The sequence below is a fragment of the Suricata suricatta genome, chromosome 10 (assembly GCF_006229205.1).
Source record: "Suricata suricatta isolate VVHF042 chromosome 10, meerkat_22Aug2017_6uvM2_HiC, whole genome shotgun sequence".
Taxonomy (NCBI): domain Eukaryota; kingdom Metazoa; phylum Chordata; class Mammalia; order Carnivora; family Herpestidae; genus Suricata; species Suricata suricatta.
This window is the reverse complement of record NC_043709.1, coordinates 85,825,410-85,843,048: the sequence shown is the minus strand read 5'-3', so window position 1 is coordinate 85,843,048 and position 17,639 is coordinate 85,825,410. Positions and strand designations below refer to the sequence as shown.

General features: G+C 36.4%; 1 protein-coding gene and 1 pseudogene across 4 annotated transcripts in view; both read left to right on the top strand.

Annotated features, from left to right (window-relative positions):
• The first annotated feature begins 1,778 nt into the window (after positions 1-1,778).
• On the top strand, positions 1,779-2,051 carry LOC115303370 (annotated as a pseudogene).
• A 7,923-nt stretch (positions 2,052-9,974) lies between these two features.
• PYROXD1 (pyridine nucleotide-disulphide oxidoreductase domain 1) overlaps positions 9,975-17,639 on the top strand; it is a 42,866-nt gene continuing 35,201 nt past the window's right edge. For 2 of the 4 annotated variants that reach the window (XR_003914004.1, XM_029953140.1), the window contains exons 1-2: positions 9,978-10,117; positions 14,586-14,666. Coding sequence is in view for 2 of the 4 variants with exons in the window: in XM_029953140.1 (XP_029809000.1) it covers positions 10,034-10,117; positions 14,586-14,666 (165 nt within the window). In the remaining 2 variants the exon portion in view is untranslated. Of the gene's footprint in view, positions 10,118-14,585; positions 14,667-17,639 lie in introns of all 4 variants that reach the window. The other 2 variants (XM_029953142.1, XM_029953141.1) reach the window with 2 other exon arrangements.

Below are 17,639 nucleotides of genomic sequence, written 5' to 3'. Positions count from 1 at the left end.
AGGAGGGAGAGAGAGTTGGGGAGAGAGAGGGATGCAAAACTTGAGAGACTATTGAATGCTGAGAATGAACTGAGGGTTGAGGGGGAAGGGGGAGGGGGGAAAAGAGGTGGTGGTGATGGTGGAGGGCACTTAAGGGGAAGAGCACTGGGTGTTGTATGGAAAACAATTTGACAATAAAATATTATGGAGAAAAAAAAAAGAAGTCACATTAAATGTTGGAAGCAGAGGCAGGGGCAGCAGTGTCTGTAAAGGACTTCCATATTTCACTGCTGAGGAGGGATGAATGTTGACCTTGGGTAAATATTTACTCAAAGAGGAGGCCTCCAAAAATAACTGAGAAGTCTTCTATAAACTTTTTACTGTTTGCTTCAAGTCCTCATCTCTAACTTGCAGCAATGAAGATAGTGTTCTTTGGTAATAATTCCTCTATAAAGATTCCTATATCTGAATCAGAGGATTATGTTTCTTCTCATGTTGGAAGATCTGGCAACTGTTGAGGGATAACTCATTAAATTCTAAGTTCTGGCCTAAATATCATCTCACCATGCTGGCAAGCATGCTATATTGATAGTAAGATACCCATACTAACCATTGCATAGATAGGATTGAGCAGGGTTCAGCAAATTATGCTTTGGGGCCAAATCTGGCCTGCCACTTAATTTTTGAGTTTTACTGGAACCATTTGAATTTTATCTATGGCTGCTATCAATGACAACTTTGAATAGTTGCAACAGTAATTTTAGAGCTTGCAATGTCTAAAATATTTACTATTTAGCCCTTTACAGAAACAGGTTTGCTGATCCCTAGTATAGAATAATGCTTCTGATAATAGCAATGCCAGTTTGGTGTCATGTCAACCAAAGTTCTGATATAAATTAGGACTTAGAACTATACAAATACCAATGTGAAGTGTTGGAATGAATCCATGTGTGGCTAGTGACCAACTACCGTCCTTGCCTTTGAAAAAAGTTTGAGATCATGGTGACATCATGGAATTGTACAGTTCAGAAACTTCCTTCAGAGTCTGCGCCTCCTGATTATCTATCTCTGAACTTCAAACACATTATGTGTGTTCTCTTCACTCCATTGCAAATGTTCTTTCCTCTCAGTGAGCACTGGTTAGTCAGGTAGTTCCTCATGATTTTTAAAAGTCTATTTAAATAGCATGTATTTATTTTTTTAAGTTTTTATTTAGATTCAAGTTCCTTAACACAGTGTAATATTATTTTAGGTGTACAACTTAGTGATTCAACACTTACATACAACATTTGATGCTCATGCAATTAATACACTCCTTAGTCCCCATCGCACATTTAGCCAATCCCCCTACCAATCTCCCCTCTGATAACCCTCATTTTGTTCTCTATAGCCAAGAGTTTGTTTCTTGGTTTGTCTTCTTTTTCCACTTGGTCATTTCTTTGATTTCTCAAGTTCCACATATGAGTGAAATCATATGGCATTTGTCTTTCTCTGGCTGACTTATTTCATTTAGCATAATACTCTCTAGCTCTATGAACATCATTACAAAGGGAAAGATTTCATTCCTTTTAATGGCTGAGTAATATTCTATCATATATTCTGTTCTATTCTATATACTCCATTATATGTATAAATACACACGCGCACACACACACACACACACACACACACACACACATACACACACACACAAAGAGCAGTGTGAAGAAGAGGAGGTGAGAACAACCTCCAAACTGGTCAAAGCCCACATACCGCTGCATCCCCACATCCAGTGCCTATGTCCTGCCACCATCGCCACTATGCCCAAGAGAAAGGCTGAAGGAAATGCTAAAGGACATAAAGCCAAGGGGAAGGATAAGCCACAGAGAAGACCTGCCAAGTTATCTGCTAAACCTTCTCCTCCAAAGCCAGAGCCCAAACCTAAAAAGGCCCCTGTAAAGAAGAGAGAAAAGATACCCAGAGGGAAAAGGGGTAAAGTTGATTCTGGCAAGGATGGGAAAAACCCTGCAGAAAATGGAGATGCCAAAACAGACCAGGCACAGAAAGCTGAAGGTGCTGGAGATGCCAAGTGAAGCATGTGCATTTTTGATAACTGTGTACTTCTGGTAACTGTACAGCTTGAAATACTATTTTTGTCAAGTTTTTATCAAGTTATAAAAATGTAGCATATATACACACACACATATGTATATATATACATATCCTATGTATGGTATGTATCTGTGTGTGTGTGTGTGTGTGTGTGTGTGTGTGTGTGTGTGTATCATATCTTCTTTATCCATTCATGGTCCTAATAACATCTTACTGGATATGTCTCCTGAAGCAAGGGAAACAAAGGCAAAAAGTAAACTACTGGGACTTCATCAAAATAAAAAGCTTCCGCACAACAAAGGAAATAATTAACAAAACTGAAAGGCATCTTGCAGAATGAGAGAAGATATTTGAAAATGACATTATCTGATAAAGGGTTAGTATCCAAAATATAGAAATAACTTATAAAATTCAACCCTCTCGAATAATCTGATTAAAAAATGGACAAACGACATGAATAGACATTTTTCCAAAGAAGATATACACATGGCCAGACACATGAAAAGATGTTTGATATCTCTCATCATCAGGGAAATAAAAACGAAAGCCACAATGAGATATCACCTCACTCCTGTCTGAATGGCTAAAATCAGCAACACAAGAAACAACAGGCATTGGTGAGGATGAGGAGAAAAGGGAAGCCTCCTACACTCTTGGTGGGAGTGCAAACTGGCATGGCCACTCATGAAAACAGTATAGAGTTTCCTCAAAATGGTAAAAATAGAGCTACCTTGTGATCCAGCAATTGTACTACTAGGTATTTACCCAAAGAATACGAAAAACACATACTAATTCCAAGGGATACATGTATCCCTCGTAATGTTTTTTTTCTGTGTTCTGTTTTTAAAATGTGGAATGTAGCCCTCAGGGCATCTGAGCGGCTCTGTAGGTTGAGCCTCCAACTTCTGATTTTGGCTTAGGTCATGTTCTCAGGGTCATGGGATAGAGACCCATGTCAGGCTCTGCACTGAGAGCAGAGCCTGCTTAAGATTCTTTCTCTCTCTTCCTCTGCCCCTCTCCCCAACTTGTGTCCTCTCTCTCTCTAAAAATAATAAGTAAATAAATAAATAAATAAAAGTAATCCTTTTAGAAAATTCTTCATTTGGGGAAAAAAAACTTATGGGGCCTCAGGAACATAGAATTAATTACATTAATCATACCCCTTGGTTTACAACTTGTTCTCATCATTGTCCATGCACGGATGCTTTTATTTGCAAAACCTAACACCTTATCAATAAACTGCATCTGTCTGTTTATCCCCACCAACCCACCTTCTGTCTCATCCAGTTCAAGGTAACCATCCACCTGAATCCTGTGTTCCTAATGAATCTTTTGTTCATCATTCCTTTACTTTCATTTTTATGTAGTTTTGTTTTTATGCATATTCCTTAGAGAGAGAGAGAGGAGAGGAGAGAGAGAGAGAGAGAGAGAGAGAGAGAGAGAGAGAGAGAGCGCAGCCATGTATGCATGTATGTGTTTAATTGTTTTAAAGTTTGTAAAGAGTTTCAGGCTGTATGCAATTTGACGGGACTCAGCTTTTTCACTTACTTGTTGGATATTATATCATGGTAGTTCATTTGTTTTTATTGCTGCATAAAACTCCATTGGGTGAATGTACCACAGTTAAATCATCTACTTTCTCTTAGTGGGAATGCGGATTTGTGAGATCATAGAAAATATATGTTGGTCTCTACCCCCTGTTCCTGGCACAAAGCTCCCCAAACTCTTGTAATTTTTTAAGGCATAAAACCAGTAAGAATATCTTACTCTAATAATTGTTTTTGACCCAGTATCTGACACAGGGCTCCTGGATATTCTATTGAAGCAACTCCAGGTGGGTTTCTGGGGTGGCTCCTAGATGGGGGCTGGTCCCTAGAAAGCCCAAGCCATGATTAGAAGCTTGGAATTCTCAGTCTTACCTTCCTCCTCAACCTCCAGTGTGGGGAGAGAGGTTTGGAATAGACCTAATAATTGATCACGTCTATGTGAGGAAGCCTCCAAAAATCCCAATAACAGTGGGTCCAGAGGACTTTCAGGTTGGAGAACACACTCTCATACCAGGAGGGTGACATACTACAACTCAACAGGGACAGAAGCACATGAACTTAAGACCCTCCCAGACTTTGCCATATGTATATCCTCATCTAGCTATTCATCTGTTTTATCATATCATTTAATAAACTGGTAAATGTAAATAAGTGTTTCCCTGAGATGTGTGAGCTGCTCTAGCAAATTAATCAAACTTCAAAAGGGATCATGTGAATCTCTAATGTGTAACCAAATTGAATAGAAGTTGTGGGTTACCTGGGTGGCTCAGTCGGTGAAGCGCCCGACTTCAGCTCAGGTCATGATCTCGCGATTCATGGGTTCGAGCCCTGCATCAGGCTCTGTGCTGACAGCTAGCTCAGAGCCTAGAGCCTGTCTTCGGATTCAGTGTCTCCCTCTCTCCCTGACACTCCCCTGCTCATGCTGTCTCTGTCTATCTCAAAAATAAATTTAAAAAAAATTTAAAAAGTTGTGGGTAACCTGGAGACCTACTACTTGCGATGGGCATCTGATGTTGGGGGCGGTCTTGTGGAACTGAAGCCTTAATGGGGTCTAATGCTATTTCCAGGTAGATAGTGCTGAGTAAAATTATAAGACACTCAGCCGTTGTTGCAGAGAATTGCTTCACGTGGGGAAAATTCCATACACATTTGGTAACCAGAGTGTCAGAAGTCAAGTATGTATGAGTGCGATAGTGGTGTCAAAGTAAAAAAGACACATAGGAGAGGAATATAGGAAGAAAGAACAGGATTTTTTGCTATTCAAAAGAGAGAACTGTAGGGTTTTCAAACACAGAACTCTGAATCTGGATTTTGCTATTAAGAACAGCTCTTATTATACAAGTGCAAATTTTCTGCAACTGAACGTATGTGAATGTTCAACTTAAGGAGGCAAATCCAAACTCTTTTCTAGTAGTTACTTTATATTGAACAGCAATGCATGGAAGATGTTACTGAAATACAGAGTTGGTATTTTCAGACTTTTTCATTTTTCTCAGAAGAATGGGTAGAAAATTATATCTCATGATTGTATATATAATTTACTAATTAATAGAGAAAATATAATGTTTTCTGTATATGTTTATTGGCTACATATGTTTCTTCTGTGATATGCCTGTTCATTTCTCTATTTTTCTATTGGGCTGTTTGTACTCCTTTTATTGATGAGTAGAGGCGCTTTATATATTACTAATTCTAATCTATTAGTTGTATGCATTGTAAATATTTTCTCCAATTTTGTTACTTGTCATTTCATCCTTTATGTTGGCTTTTGATGAACAAAAATTCTTACTTTTTAGTATTGTTAAAATTTTCAGTTCTTAACAATTTATTGCCAATGCCTGTTTGTGACAAAAAACACCCTGTCCAAAAATATTTTTTAACTAAATTTTTTCAAATGATGTTTTAAAATTTTGTTTTTGATAAGTAGATCTTTGATACATCTGAAGTTGATTTTCTATGTTATATGAGATACTAATCCAATATCATTTTTTTCCATAAGGATATACTTTCCTCCAGGTCTATTTATTAGATAATTTCTCATCTCCCAATTGATCTCTCATGACATCACAGTCATACCAAAATTCTAAACTCATCTGGGCCCCTTTATGGGCTCTAATTTTATTCCATTTGTCAACTTATCTATTTCTGCAATGCTACTACATACAGTGCTTATTATTGTGTCTTTATAATAATTATTAGAATTCAATAGACTAAGTCCACCCCCACCATATACAGACTTCCCTTTAGAAGCACCCTATTTGTGACCTTTTACTTGACCATATAAAATTAGAATAAACTTCGCAAGTGTCATGTTTGTGAATTGTATTGAATCTGTAGATCAGTTTTAGTGAGAAATCCCATCTGTATGATATTTTTTCTATCTATAAACATAGTATATCTATCTGAAGTTTTATTTTATTTTTTATCTGAATTTTAAAAGTATTTCTAAATAAAGTTTCATAATTTCCTTATAGATATAACAAATATCTTTTGTCAAATTTAATCATTTCATAGATAATTTTATAAGTTTAAGATCCTTTTCCTTCTATTCCTAAGTTACTTAGAATATTTACCATGATTTCCTGTTGGGTTTTTTCAATTATTAATCAAAAAAATAATATGTTTTTCTCTCTTAATCTGTTAATGAGTTGCATTGATAAATTTGTTTAATTTTTATTGTTATTTTTAACTTATGACTTATTTGGTAGCATTTTTTTCAAAATCCAAACATGTGGGGATTTTTTATGTATGCTTTGTTATCACTAATGATTAATGATTTTATGTCCACTTTTGTTCAGGAGAGTTGATTTATCTCTCTTGCCTTAGCATAATATTTAATAGCATCCCTTTTTAGTTTTATAAATATCTAGTAGGCATGGTAAAAAGTATATGGTCAGCTCCCCAAACCCTGTTGATTCCTCTTTCAAACTATATCCAGAATCCAAGTACTTCTTCCTGATGCAACTACTGTCTCCTCTCACTTGCTGTATTTTGTCTCTCTGCTCTTGACTTTGCCTCATTTTACTCATGTTCAAAACCCTGAAATGCTCCTCATTGCATTAAATAAGTACCAAAGTTCCCACATAGCCTACACAGCTCTATTTAATCTGTCTACCTCTTTCCTTACCGTTTCTTGCCTCATAATTTACTGTTTACCCTTCAGGGCTATGCTCCACTTAGGCAGCACATTGTCAATTTAAACAAAATTAGGATTCTGTTAGCAAGGAAAAAGGGGGAAGAATGTATATCCAAATGCAACAAAGGAGCAGAAATGTTAGAAATGGAGGATAGAAAGGGAAGAGAACTTCATGGAGAATAGAACTTTGAGAAACAAGTACATTTAGGGGCACGCAAAAGAAAATGGATCATCATAGGTCAGAGAGCAAAAGGGTTTAGAGATGGAAAATGAAAATAGGAACATTGTTAAAAGAGTTATTCAAGTGTTACAATATTATTAGGTTTATATAATTCATAACACTTTTCTAAATTATTTTTAAATATGAGGCAAATAATTACATTATGGTTCCCTAAGTCATGGCTATCTTATACTGACATTAACATTCCTTCTGAAATGGAGCATTAATAAATGCAAAGAACAACAAAAAAGATAGTGTAGGTTCCTGGGGCAGATGGTTGGGACAAAAGAAAGGAGGAAATAAATGGTTGTTGAGTTCTCTATGAACATCAGATTCTATAACTGGTAACACTTAGATTACTTCCAAGATGTCAAAAAGTGAAATCATTGCACAGCCAACTAATGTGTCTCTTTAACTACATGTTTCATCTTCCTGAAGAAAAGCATTTCCCTTTATGAATGCAGTTCCACAGTCACAATAATAACATTTTTTAAAATTAAAAAAATCTTAATATTTATTTATTTTTGAGAGAGAGAGAGACAGAGCATGAGCAGGGGAGGGCAGAGAGAGAGAGAGAGAGAGGGAGACACAGAATCTGAAGCAGGCTCCAGGCTCTGAGCTGTCAGCACAGAGCCCAACACAGGGCTGGAACCCACTGATTGGGAGATTATGACCTGAGCCAAAGTCAGATGCTTAACCGACTGAGCCACCTAGGCACCCCCAAACTGTTTTTTTTAAATAGCTGTTTTTCAAATTGTGATGTATACACTAAATAACCTTATCTGAACCAAAACGGAAACTGGTTATTTACTTGTGTCTCCCACGAAATTTGAATTTTTCACTTTTAGCCTGATGTGTTTGGGTTGCATGTTGTATGTGAATCATTGTTGCTACCAAATATATTTTGATTGAAGATCGTTTTGATGGCTAGAATTCCAAAATCTCACGTAAACCTGAAAGTATCTTCAAGATTAAAAATGGGAAATGTACTTAAATTTTTATGTAAATCTGTCTTGGGTTAAGGTGAACTTAAAAAAAAATAATAGGGAAGATAATGCAGTGTTTGCAGTATTTGAAGCAACATATTTTTTCTTTTAAAAACAGATAAAATTCTTTGATACAACTATTCTAATGTCAGTATTTATATCAACTAAATTAACCATATTCACTCGATGCCATAATTTAGCATTTTTTTCTCATTTGGAAGGAAATATGTTTTACCTTCTTTATACAGCCATTTACTTTATGGGAACTACAACTTCAACAAATAAAAACTATAAATACAAAGCAGGGTTCCTTTTTCTTCCCTTAGTGTAATAACTAGCTGTGGGAAATAGATTACTTATTTATAGAAAACAATTTGATTTTCTCTTATCTTCAATATAGCTGATGTTAAAATGTTACCTTATACATTAAGATGGGAAATCATTAAGTATCAAGAGAAGTAAACAATAAGTCCATTCTAATGGCTATTCTCCATTTCCTCCAGGTGCTTGAGTTCTAGGCTGTTCTTCTCTTTGCCCATTCTAAAGGGGAATTAGTTTTCATAATATAAAGGAAAACCTTGACCTGGAAAATGAATCTAAAAGTCTTTAGGGAACCCGCCAGGGAATCTCATGCTCCACTTAATTACTAATTCATTCAGGATGTTTACATTGAATTCACTACTAATTGAAGATTGGGACTTCGAAGGGAGAGTGGTAATAATCCCTAAGATTAAGGAATTTATTGTGGTGGGTGTGAAGATTAGGTGGCATAATAGGTAGTTTTAAAATAAGGTGTTATAAATCTAAACTCAGGGAATGATAAGGTGCTATTGGGACATATAGAGAAGACACCTAGCTCTGTCTTAACAACATTCGATAAAGCTTCTTAGGGGAGTGATGGCTAGTTGAAACCAAAAGTCAGTGAGGATTTAGCTAGGGGAAATTAGTTGGAGGAAGAACATGATAGAAAAAGTTACGTGCAAATGCTCAGAAAAGGAAGAACATACCATATCCTGGGTGCTGCCAGTGTGCTTTAATCTAGTTAGAGCAGAGGATGAGTGAGAGCATGTGAAAGTAAGAAGCTACAGAAGTAAACAATGAATTTAAAGTACTAGTTCCTCCTCCAAGAAATGTTTTGTTTGGTTGTCTAAGCTACTAATGGGAATTAGACTCACTATTAAACTGTCTACTAATTAATTTATGAAATTAAGTATCTAATAATTATTAAATAATCATTAATATATCTGTAAATATATATAATCACATGGTAAGTTTTTCAATTTATACAGAATGGTTATTTACAGAGTTCAAGAGTTAAAGGGGTGTAATTCAGTTTTAGAGTCAGCCATTTAGAGAAATTGTATCTTCTTAATATTATAGCACAACACTGAGGAAACATGTTACGTGAGTCAATAAAGGCAATAGTAAATAGCAAAATAATAAAATAGTGAATACTGTAATATGAATATAAAGTCATTTCTCCAAAGAATACCACAAAACAAAATAAAATGAAGATTGTCCTTTCAAAATATAAAATCTTGGTTTGCTAGGTGGAAAATAGGGAAGGATTATTTTACTTACAGCATAGAGTTCAAAATTAACTCAATGTCAAATTCTTCAAAAAATCAATAGTGAAAACTTCAGAGAAGTTCACTTATTCTGAGAGTGCTCTGTCCTGTGAGAACTCTGGTCTGTGTTTAGACAATTTGCCAAGCTTCTCTTGGAGGCTCATCTTTTTATTTTTGTTTGTTAGATTTTTTTCTTTTCTCTTTTTATTTATTATTATTATTTATTTATTTTCGTCTTCTCTTTATCATATCTATGTGTCAAAATTCTATTCTGGTGTAGTGACAGTAAAACGAAACCCTGGAACCAAAGAGATATCTCTGTACTGTGGAAACGCGGCCCAAAGAGGCTACGCAAAACCAGTAAGTATGAGCTGCTGGGCATCCGTAGCTCAGAGTCTCAAGATCAGGCGCCGGCACCGGAAGTGGCCGCCCAGCTTGACTTCCGCTCCCAGAGTACGAACGCCGGAGTCTCGCCCACCGGTGGCCGGTAAGCCGCTAGTGGTATCATGGAGGCAGCGTGCCCTCCCTTGGCGTCCGGGAAGTTTGTGGTGGTTGGCGGTGGCATCGCGGGTGTCACCTGTGCTGAGCAGGTAGGCTGGCACGCAGACAGTTCCGCGTCTTCCCTAACCCCGCGGCGGTGGCGCTCCAGGCATCTTCCCGCCCCCACCTTGTCTTTCCAAGTGCCTCTTTAGCTGCTTCTTTCCCCCTGTCCCCGCACTCCTTGCTCTCGGATATTAGAGACTCCGTGGTGGCCGCTATACGAAGTTCTTAGTACCTCGCCGGCTTCGCTTTAGGCGTAGGGAGGAGGGGTGGTGGGGAGCAAGTTGTTGGCGGGTGGGACCCGAAAGCTAACTGAACCAGACTGTGGTGCTAGTTCTGCCTGAGCAGACAGGAGAGCTTAAAACTGGTAAATAGTTGGTCGGAAAATTCAGCCTCCTTTGCTCATTAGCTGATTGAATTCAGCTTTCAGGTAGATGCCAGATCCTTAGTTCATCGTAATTGAAAAACTCTTACGTAGTTTCCTGTACTTTGAACTCCCAAGATAGGATAGATTTCATCTGTAGTAATGTTTTGTGAAACAACCAACAAGGGATTAAATGCAGCTGGGGAGTGCTTTTCTAATTATAGTGAGTAATCAGACCAAATATATACATACCTACATTCCGAAAGAACTATTCTGTTCCTAGAAAATAAACATAACCAATCATTCATTGTAGTTACAGAAGTAGTGCAGGAAATTCAAGAATTGTTTTGAAACTTTTAATCTTTAGATGTGTATTTTCCATTCTGTACTAAAGGCTGAGTAGTCAGTTATAAACAGCATGGTAACTCCTTTTTAGGGATTCGCAATCTCGTGTGAGAAAATGTAAATAAATAATTTCATCAGTGTGTCTGCCAGCTTAAGGGTGTCTGTGGAGTTGGTAGGGCATGAATTAGGGGAGGTTTCCTTTCTCAAAGGAGGTATCCTTTTCTCTTAGTATAGAAAATGAGCAAAAGTTCACCAGGTGGACAAAAAAAACTAGATGGGCCAAAGGAAGACAAGGTTATAATCTCAGGTAGAAAAGCATGGCACCACTGAGAGCAGCAAAGTTTAAAGAACATGGTGCTTGGGGAGGTGACCGGAGACAAAGCTGGGAAGGTTGGTAGAGACCAGATCATGAGGCATCTTGTAGGTCTAACAACGTAACAAGCAGTGCACCTGGATGGCTCATTTAATTGAATGTCTGACTCGATTTCAGCTCAGGTCATGATTTTACAGTCATGGATCAAGCCCTATGTCAGGCTACATGCCGAGTGAGGAGAGGGATTCTCTCTCTCCCTCTGCCCCTTTCTCCTGCTTGTGCTCGGTTTCTAAAATAAAGTAAAATTAAATTAAAAGAATTTAGCAAGAGCTTGCAACTAGTGAGATTATTTTGAGCAGTGGAATCATTTGATCAAATGAAATATTTTGAGAAATGATTAGCTCCAGTGTGTTTGGGGGAGGGGAAGCTGGTTAAAATGAGACTGGAAGGCCAACCGGAAGGTGAATTTAGTAGTATAAAGAAATTTTGAGGTCAGGTATAGCAATAAAAATAAAGTGGGGAAATAACAACATACAAAGAGAAGAAAGATGGAGAGAGTGGTAATGTCAGATATTAGAGAAAGTTCAAATAAGGTAATATTAAAAAGATCTAAGTGGATTTTAAGGGTGTAGAGGTGAATTCAAGATGCTCCTTTTTTTCTTTATTGAAGTATTGATGCACAGTATTTATCAGGTGTACATCATAGTGATTGGATATTTATCTACATTATGAAATGATCATCTCAATAGATAGTTACCCCATCACTACACAAAGTTATTATAGTATTGACTGTATCCCCTACACTGTACATTACATCCCTATGTCTTATTTTATAACTGGAAGTTTTTTCCTTTTAATCTCTTTAACCCATTTTCCCCTCTTCCCTGCCCCCTAACCCCCAATCCCTTTCCACTCGGTTAATAGTTTGTTTCCTGTATCTATGAGTCTGTTTTGTTTGCGTTATTTTTTTGATTTCCACAAATCATATAGTATTTGTCCTTCTGTGACTGACTTCACTTAACATAATACCCTCTGGGTCCATGCATGTTGTCAAAAATGGCAAGATTTCATTTATAGCTGAATAATATTTTATTGAATATATTTATACCACATCTTCCATATCTTGCTTCCATATCTTGGCTATTGTAAACAATGCTGTAGTGAACATAGGAATGTGTATATCTCTTTGAGCTGTGTTTTTGTTTTCTCCCCATAAATACCTAGAAGTAGAATGGCTGGATCATATGGTATTTCTATTTTTAATTTTTTGAGGAGCCTCCATACTGTTTTCCATGGTGGCTGCACCAATTTACATTCTCAGAAACAGTGTACCATGGTTCCCTTTTCTCCACGTCCTCACCAGCTTTGTTATTTCTTGTCTTTTTGATAGTAGCCAATCTGACAGGTGTGAGGTGATATCTCGTTGTGGTTTTGACTTGCATGAGTGATATTGAGCATATTTTCATGTATCTCTTGGCCATATATCTTCTTATGAAAGTGTCTATCCAAGTTCTGCCCATTTCTAAATTTTTTAGATTTTAAGTTGTGTAAGTTTTTTTTAATATATTTTGGATATTAACCCCTGTTGGATGTAGGATTTGCAAGTATCCTCTCCCATTCAGTAGGCTGTCTTTCTGTTTTGTTCATGGTTTCCTTCTCTCTCCAAAAGCTTTTTAGTTTGATGTAATTTCTTTTGTTTATTTTAGCTTTTTGTTTGAAAAAATTTTATGTCTTTATTTTATTTAGAGAGACAGAGAGTGAGTGGGAGAGGGGCAGAGGGCAGGAGACAAAGAATCTGAAGTAGGCTCCAGGCTCTGAGCTGTCAGAGCCCCATGTGGGGCTCCAACACACGGACTCTGAGATCATGACATGAGCTGAAGTCGGAAGCTTAACCAACTGAGCCACCCAGGCACCCCGTTAGCTTTTTGTGTTACCTTGTCTGAGGAAAATGGCTCAAAAAATATTGCTAAGACTGGTGTTAAAGAGCTTACTACTTATGTTTTCTTCTCGGAGTTTTATAGTTTCAAGTCTTATATTCAATTCTTTAATTCATTTTGACTATTTTTGTAAGAGACAGCAATCCGGGTTCATTCTTTGGCATGTAAGCTGTCCAGTTTTCCCAGCATCATTAATGAGGAGACTCCCCCACCCCCTCACTGTATATTCTTGCCCCTTTTATCATAGATTAATTGACCATCTATGTGTGGACTTATATCTAGGCTCTGTGTTCCATACCATTAATCTTTGTGTCTGTTTTTGTGCCAGTACCATACTGTTTTGATTAGGACAGCTTTGTAGTATGGTTTGAAATCAGGAAGCATAGTACCTCCAGCCTTGTTCTTCTTTCTCCTTTGGCTGTTTGGGGTCTTTTGTAGTTTCATACAAATTTTAGAATTTTTTTGTTCCAATTCTATGAAAAATGCTATTGGTATTTTGATGGGCATTGTGTTGAAAATGTAGTTTTTGGGTAGTATGGACATTTTAACAGTATTAAGTGTGCCAGTCCATGAGCGTGTTAGATCCTTGCATTCTGTCTTCCTCAGTTTCTTTCATCGGTGGTTTATAGTTTTCAGAGTACAAGTATTTCACTTCTTTGGTTAAATTTATTCCTAGATATTTTATTATTTTTAATGCAGTTATAAATAGGATTGTTTTCTTAATTCATCTCTCTGGTAGCTTGTTATTAGTATATAAAAACTCAATTGATCAATTTATGTGTGTCAATTTTGTATCCTGTAGCATTACCAAATTCATTTTTTCATTCTTTTTTTTGTTGTTGTTATTTTGGTTGAACATGCTCAGTTTTAATGGTATAGTAGGGAAAGAAATAGAAAGTGATGGAGTTGAGGACCTGGAGTGTGATTTAAGAAAATTCTTTCAAGAAGTTTAAAGTGAAAGAGAGGCTGTAGCCAGAGGAAAATGATGAACAAAAAATAGCAAGTTAAGCCTCTAAATTCTGTTGAAGCTAATACTAAAATGGTTTTTATTTTCTCAGAATATATACTGGTTGTGCATTTGGAAAGTGCAAAACACTTGGGAAAAGTCAGGCTAAGATTCTGAATATTGTTTAGTAAGGATTTATTGTAATTTCATCCCAATAAAGGGAGATGAAAATATTATTTTAAAAGAAATAGAGGTTGGTTTAACTGTTAATTAGGAGGATATTTTCTTCTCATTCTCTGCATGAGAACTCTGGTATATAAGATAGTAAGGAATACCTCTATATCAGTTTCCTTGTTCAGGAGGTTTTCATTAGTATCTACTATGAATGTATTATTTTACCAGTATCAGAGATGAATGTTAGTCACCACTACCCCATAAATAGGAATAAGACACAGAATAATGGAGACCTTTAGATGAGAAAAAGTGACGTTTTAGTTTCCTGGTTGATAACATTACTAAAGTTGTATTATCCCTGTCTCACCCGCATGGCATATATGCTAATACCTAATGTTATTTATGAAATTTTTTCTCCCAACTTTTTTTTTTTAATAAGTTGGCTATTCACTTTCCATCAGAAGATATTCTCTTGGTAACAGCTTCTCCTGTAATTAAAGCAGTTACAAATTTCAAGCAGGTAAGAACCGTTTATATAACTTTCTTAGTAATATATATTTTTTGATTTCAGTAATTTGTCTAGCATATAGTGTGATTATAGTTTTTAAATGTTTAAAATGACAAATGTTCTTTTGATGTTCATTTTATTTTTTTTAATGTTTATTTTTGAGAGATAGACAGACAGACAGTGTGTGAGCAGGGGAGGGGCAGAGAGAGAGGGAGACACAGAATCTGAAGCAGGTTCCAGGCTCTGAGCTGGCAGCTAGAGCCCCACTAGGGCTCCAACCCTCATACCACGAGATAATGGCCTGAGCCGAAGTCGGACGCCCAACCTGCTGAGCCACTGAGGCACCCTTGATGTTCATTTTAAAATTAAATCCTAAAGTTTAGAATTATGTTAAATAACAGGGCACCTGGGTGGCTCAGTCCGTTAAGTGTCTGACTCTGGATTTTGGCTTAGGTCTCAGTTTGTGAGTTTGAGCCCTACATTGGGTTTGCACTGGCATTGTGGAGCCTGGTTCTGTTTCTCTCTCTGCCCCTCTCCTCTCTCTCTCAAAATAAATAAACTTGCAAAAAGAATTATATTAAATACCAAAGGCACCCAACTGATGTTGAATTTGTAGTCTTATTTTTTGTATTTTTTCCTCCCACTCAGAATTACTTTTCAGAAAATTTTAAAGTTCTTTTGAGGAAAAATGCTATGCAGATGTCAAAATGAATACAAATACATGTATGTAGTTATTATAAGTAGTAGTGTATGTATAAATGTGTGTGTTTACATATCAGAAGAGTACTTCTCAGCCAGGTTTACCCTTGTAGATAATGTTTTAAATGTGTAATAAGCATCTTAGAACACTTTGTAGTTCCATGAATTTATATTACACACATTAAAACATTACATTAGGAGTCTAAGGTCATTTGGCTCATAGTGTCATAGAAGAGTATCTCTAAGCAGTTTTGATCTGGTACCTCACCTGCTAAAATGTTTTGACTGATCTTGTAATATATCTGTATTTATTTATTTATAAACTATGCATATACTATAGTGTTCTAATTATGAATGTTATAATGGCTATGCAAAAAAATTAAATCGTACTTCACAAAGTATTTCTTCTCATACTTCTATGAAGAATATTACTATAGTCTTTAATACAAGTTTTCCCTTATATCCTGATAATAAAATAAAACTTTCTCATGTTATAAACCCGAAGACTAAGGGTAATTTAGTGTGATATGTTGTTCCTTTATAACCTGCTTAGAGATATAGAAGACATCTTACTACATAGGTATAGCCAAAGGACTCATGGGATTGGGAAACTACAGAACAAATTGTGGCTCTTCATCTCAAATAGGAAAAAATATATATTCAATTTTAGGCTAGGAGCACAATCATAAAGATGGGTAGCTAGTTCTTAGAAGTGTTTTTCTGGAAGACTTAATTCAGTGTAACTATTCCAGAGTTCAGTTGAGTTCAGTTTTTTCTAATTTTGTAAATTCTGTACAATAGAAGGAAAACAATTTTGGATTCTAGGCCTAACTGTTATTTACTGAGTGTGTAGCCTTGGCAAATCTCTATATCTAAGTTATTTCACTTGTAATATTAGGATAATATCTTCCTTACTTACTTTAACCAGGTTAGGAATTTAAGATATCTATTATATGTCAAAGTGCTTTGAAATAACATGCAAATGTCAGTTATTCTTATTACTCAGAAATAGGAAATTGCATCATTTTTATCATTTACTGAACATCTATATTATATATCAACCAGTGTGCTAAGCACCCAGAAGACAGATTGAAAGTATAGAACATACACCAAAAAGTCACCAATGGTCATCTCTGGAGTTAGGGGATGACAGTCATCATGGGGTAGTGTGAGATTCGGGGAAGAGTAAGAGGGACATTTTATTTTATATTGGGTATTGTTTATTTGTTTAATGTTAACATATTTTCATGGCTTGTGTAATTTCTAAAGGAGAAAAAAGACTACTAGTAATTGTCTGTTCCGCCCCAGCCTGCCCGCTGGTCCCTCGTCGAGAGTTCCTGAGGGAGGGAGTGAGAATAGGGTAGGGCAGGGAGCACAGAGAATGGAGGCAAGACAAAAATCTCTGATCAAGCCCCCGTTTATTAAGAGAATACACACCTTATAAAGGGTTCAAGGAGGGAAACCAGGCAGCTGACCTAAGGTCAGTTGCTAGGAAACAGGGTCAAGAGATTAAGGCTAGGGTAAAGGAGGAACCAAACTGAAGTTTTTAGCACAGCGCCTGAGGGGCCGACACTGCCCTGCCTGCAGGCGGTTGATCTTTGTACTTCTGGCAGCTCCCGACAAATAACATGTTATTTATGGAGTATTTGCTGTGCACCCAACACTCTTCTAAATGTTTTAAATACATTAACTTATTTAATCCTTACGTAATCCTATGAAGTAGGTCCTTAGCCCCACTTACAGATAAGGTAAATGACTCAGTGAGGCTGGGTACATTTCTGAGGTGTGTATAGATAGGTTTTTTTTGTTTTTGTTTTTTTTTTTTTTTTTAGTATAACACAATTTATTTTTTTTAACATATGCAATTATTTTCCATCATTTACAATACAGTAGTTACAATGACACTCCAAACAGAAAAGCAAAGTAAAAAAATCAAAACACCAACTTCTATTTCATGTAATTAGACTTATACAGAAATTAGAAGGTTAAGTAACAACTAGTTAATCACCTAATTTCACAGCTATCTGAAGTGGCAATCGTTATATAGCAGCTTATCTATGATACATTCAGGATAAATGATATTTTTTACTTGCCCGTAAGCTACAACACAGCCTGCTTAATACCTTTCCTTAAATTCCACCTCTATACTACAATATGCTTGAGGTCCATGCAAAAAAGTAGCTACCTTTTATGTAGGAAATGGATGATTAAGTCTTTGGTGTTGTAAAAGCAACTTCATTTAAACATAACCACCCCCACCACCAAAAAAAGAAGAGGAAAAAAAAA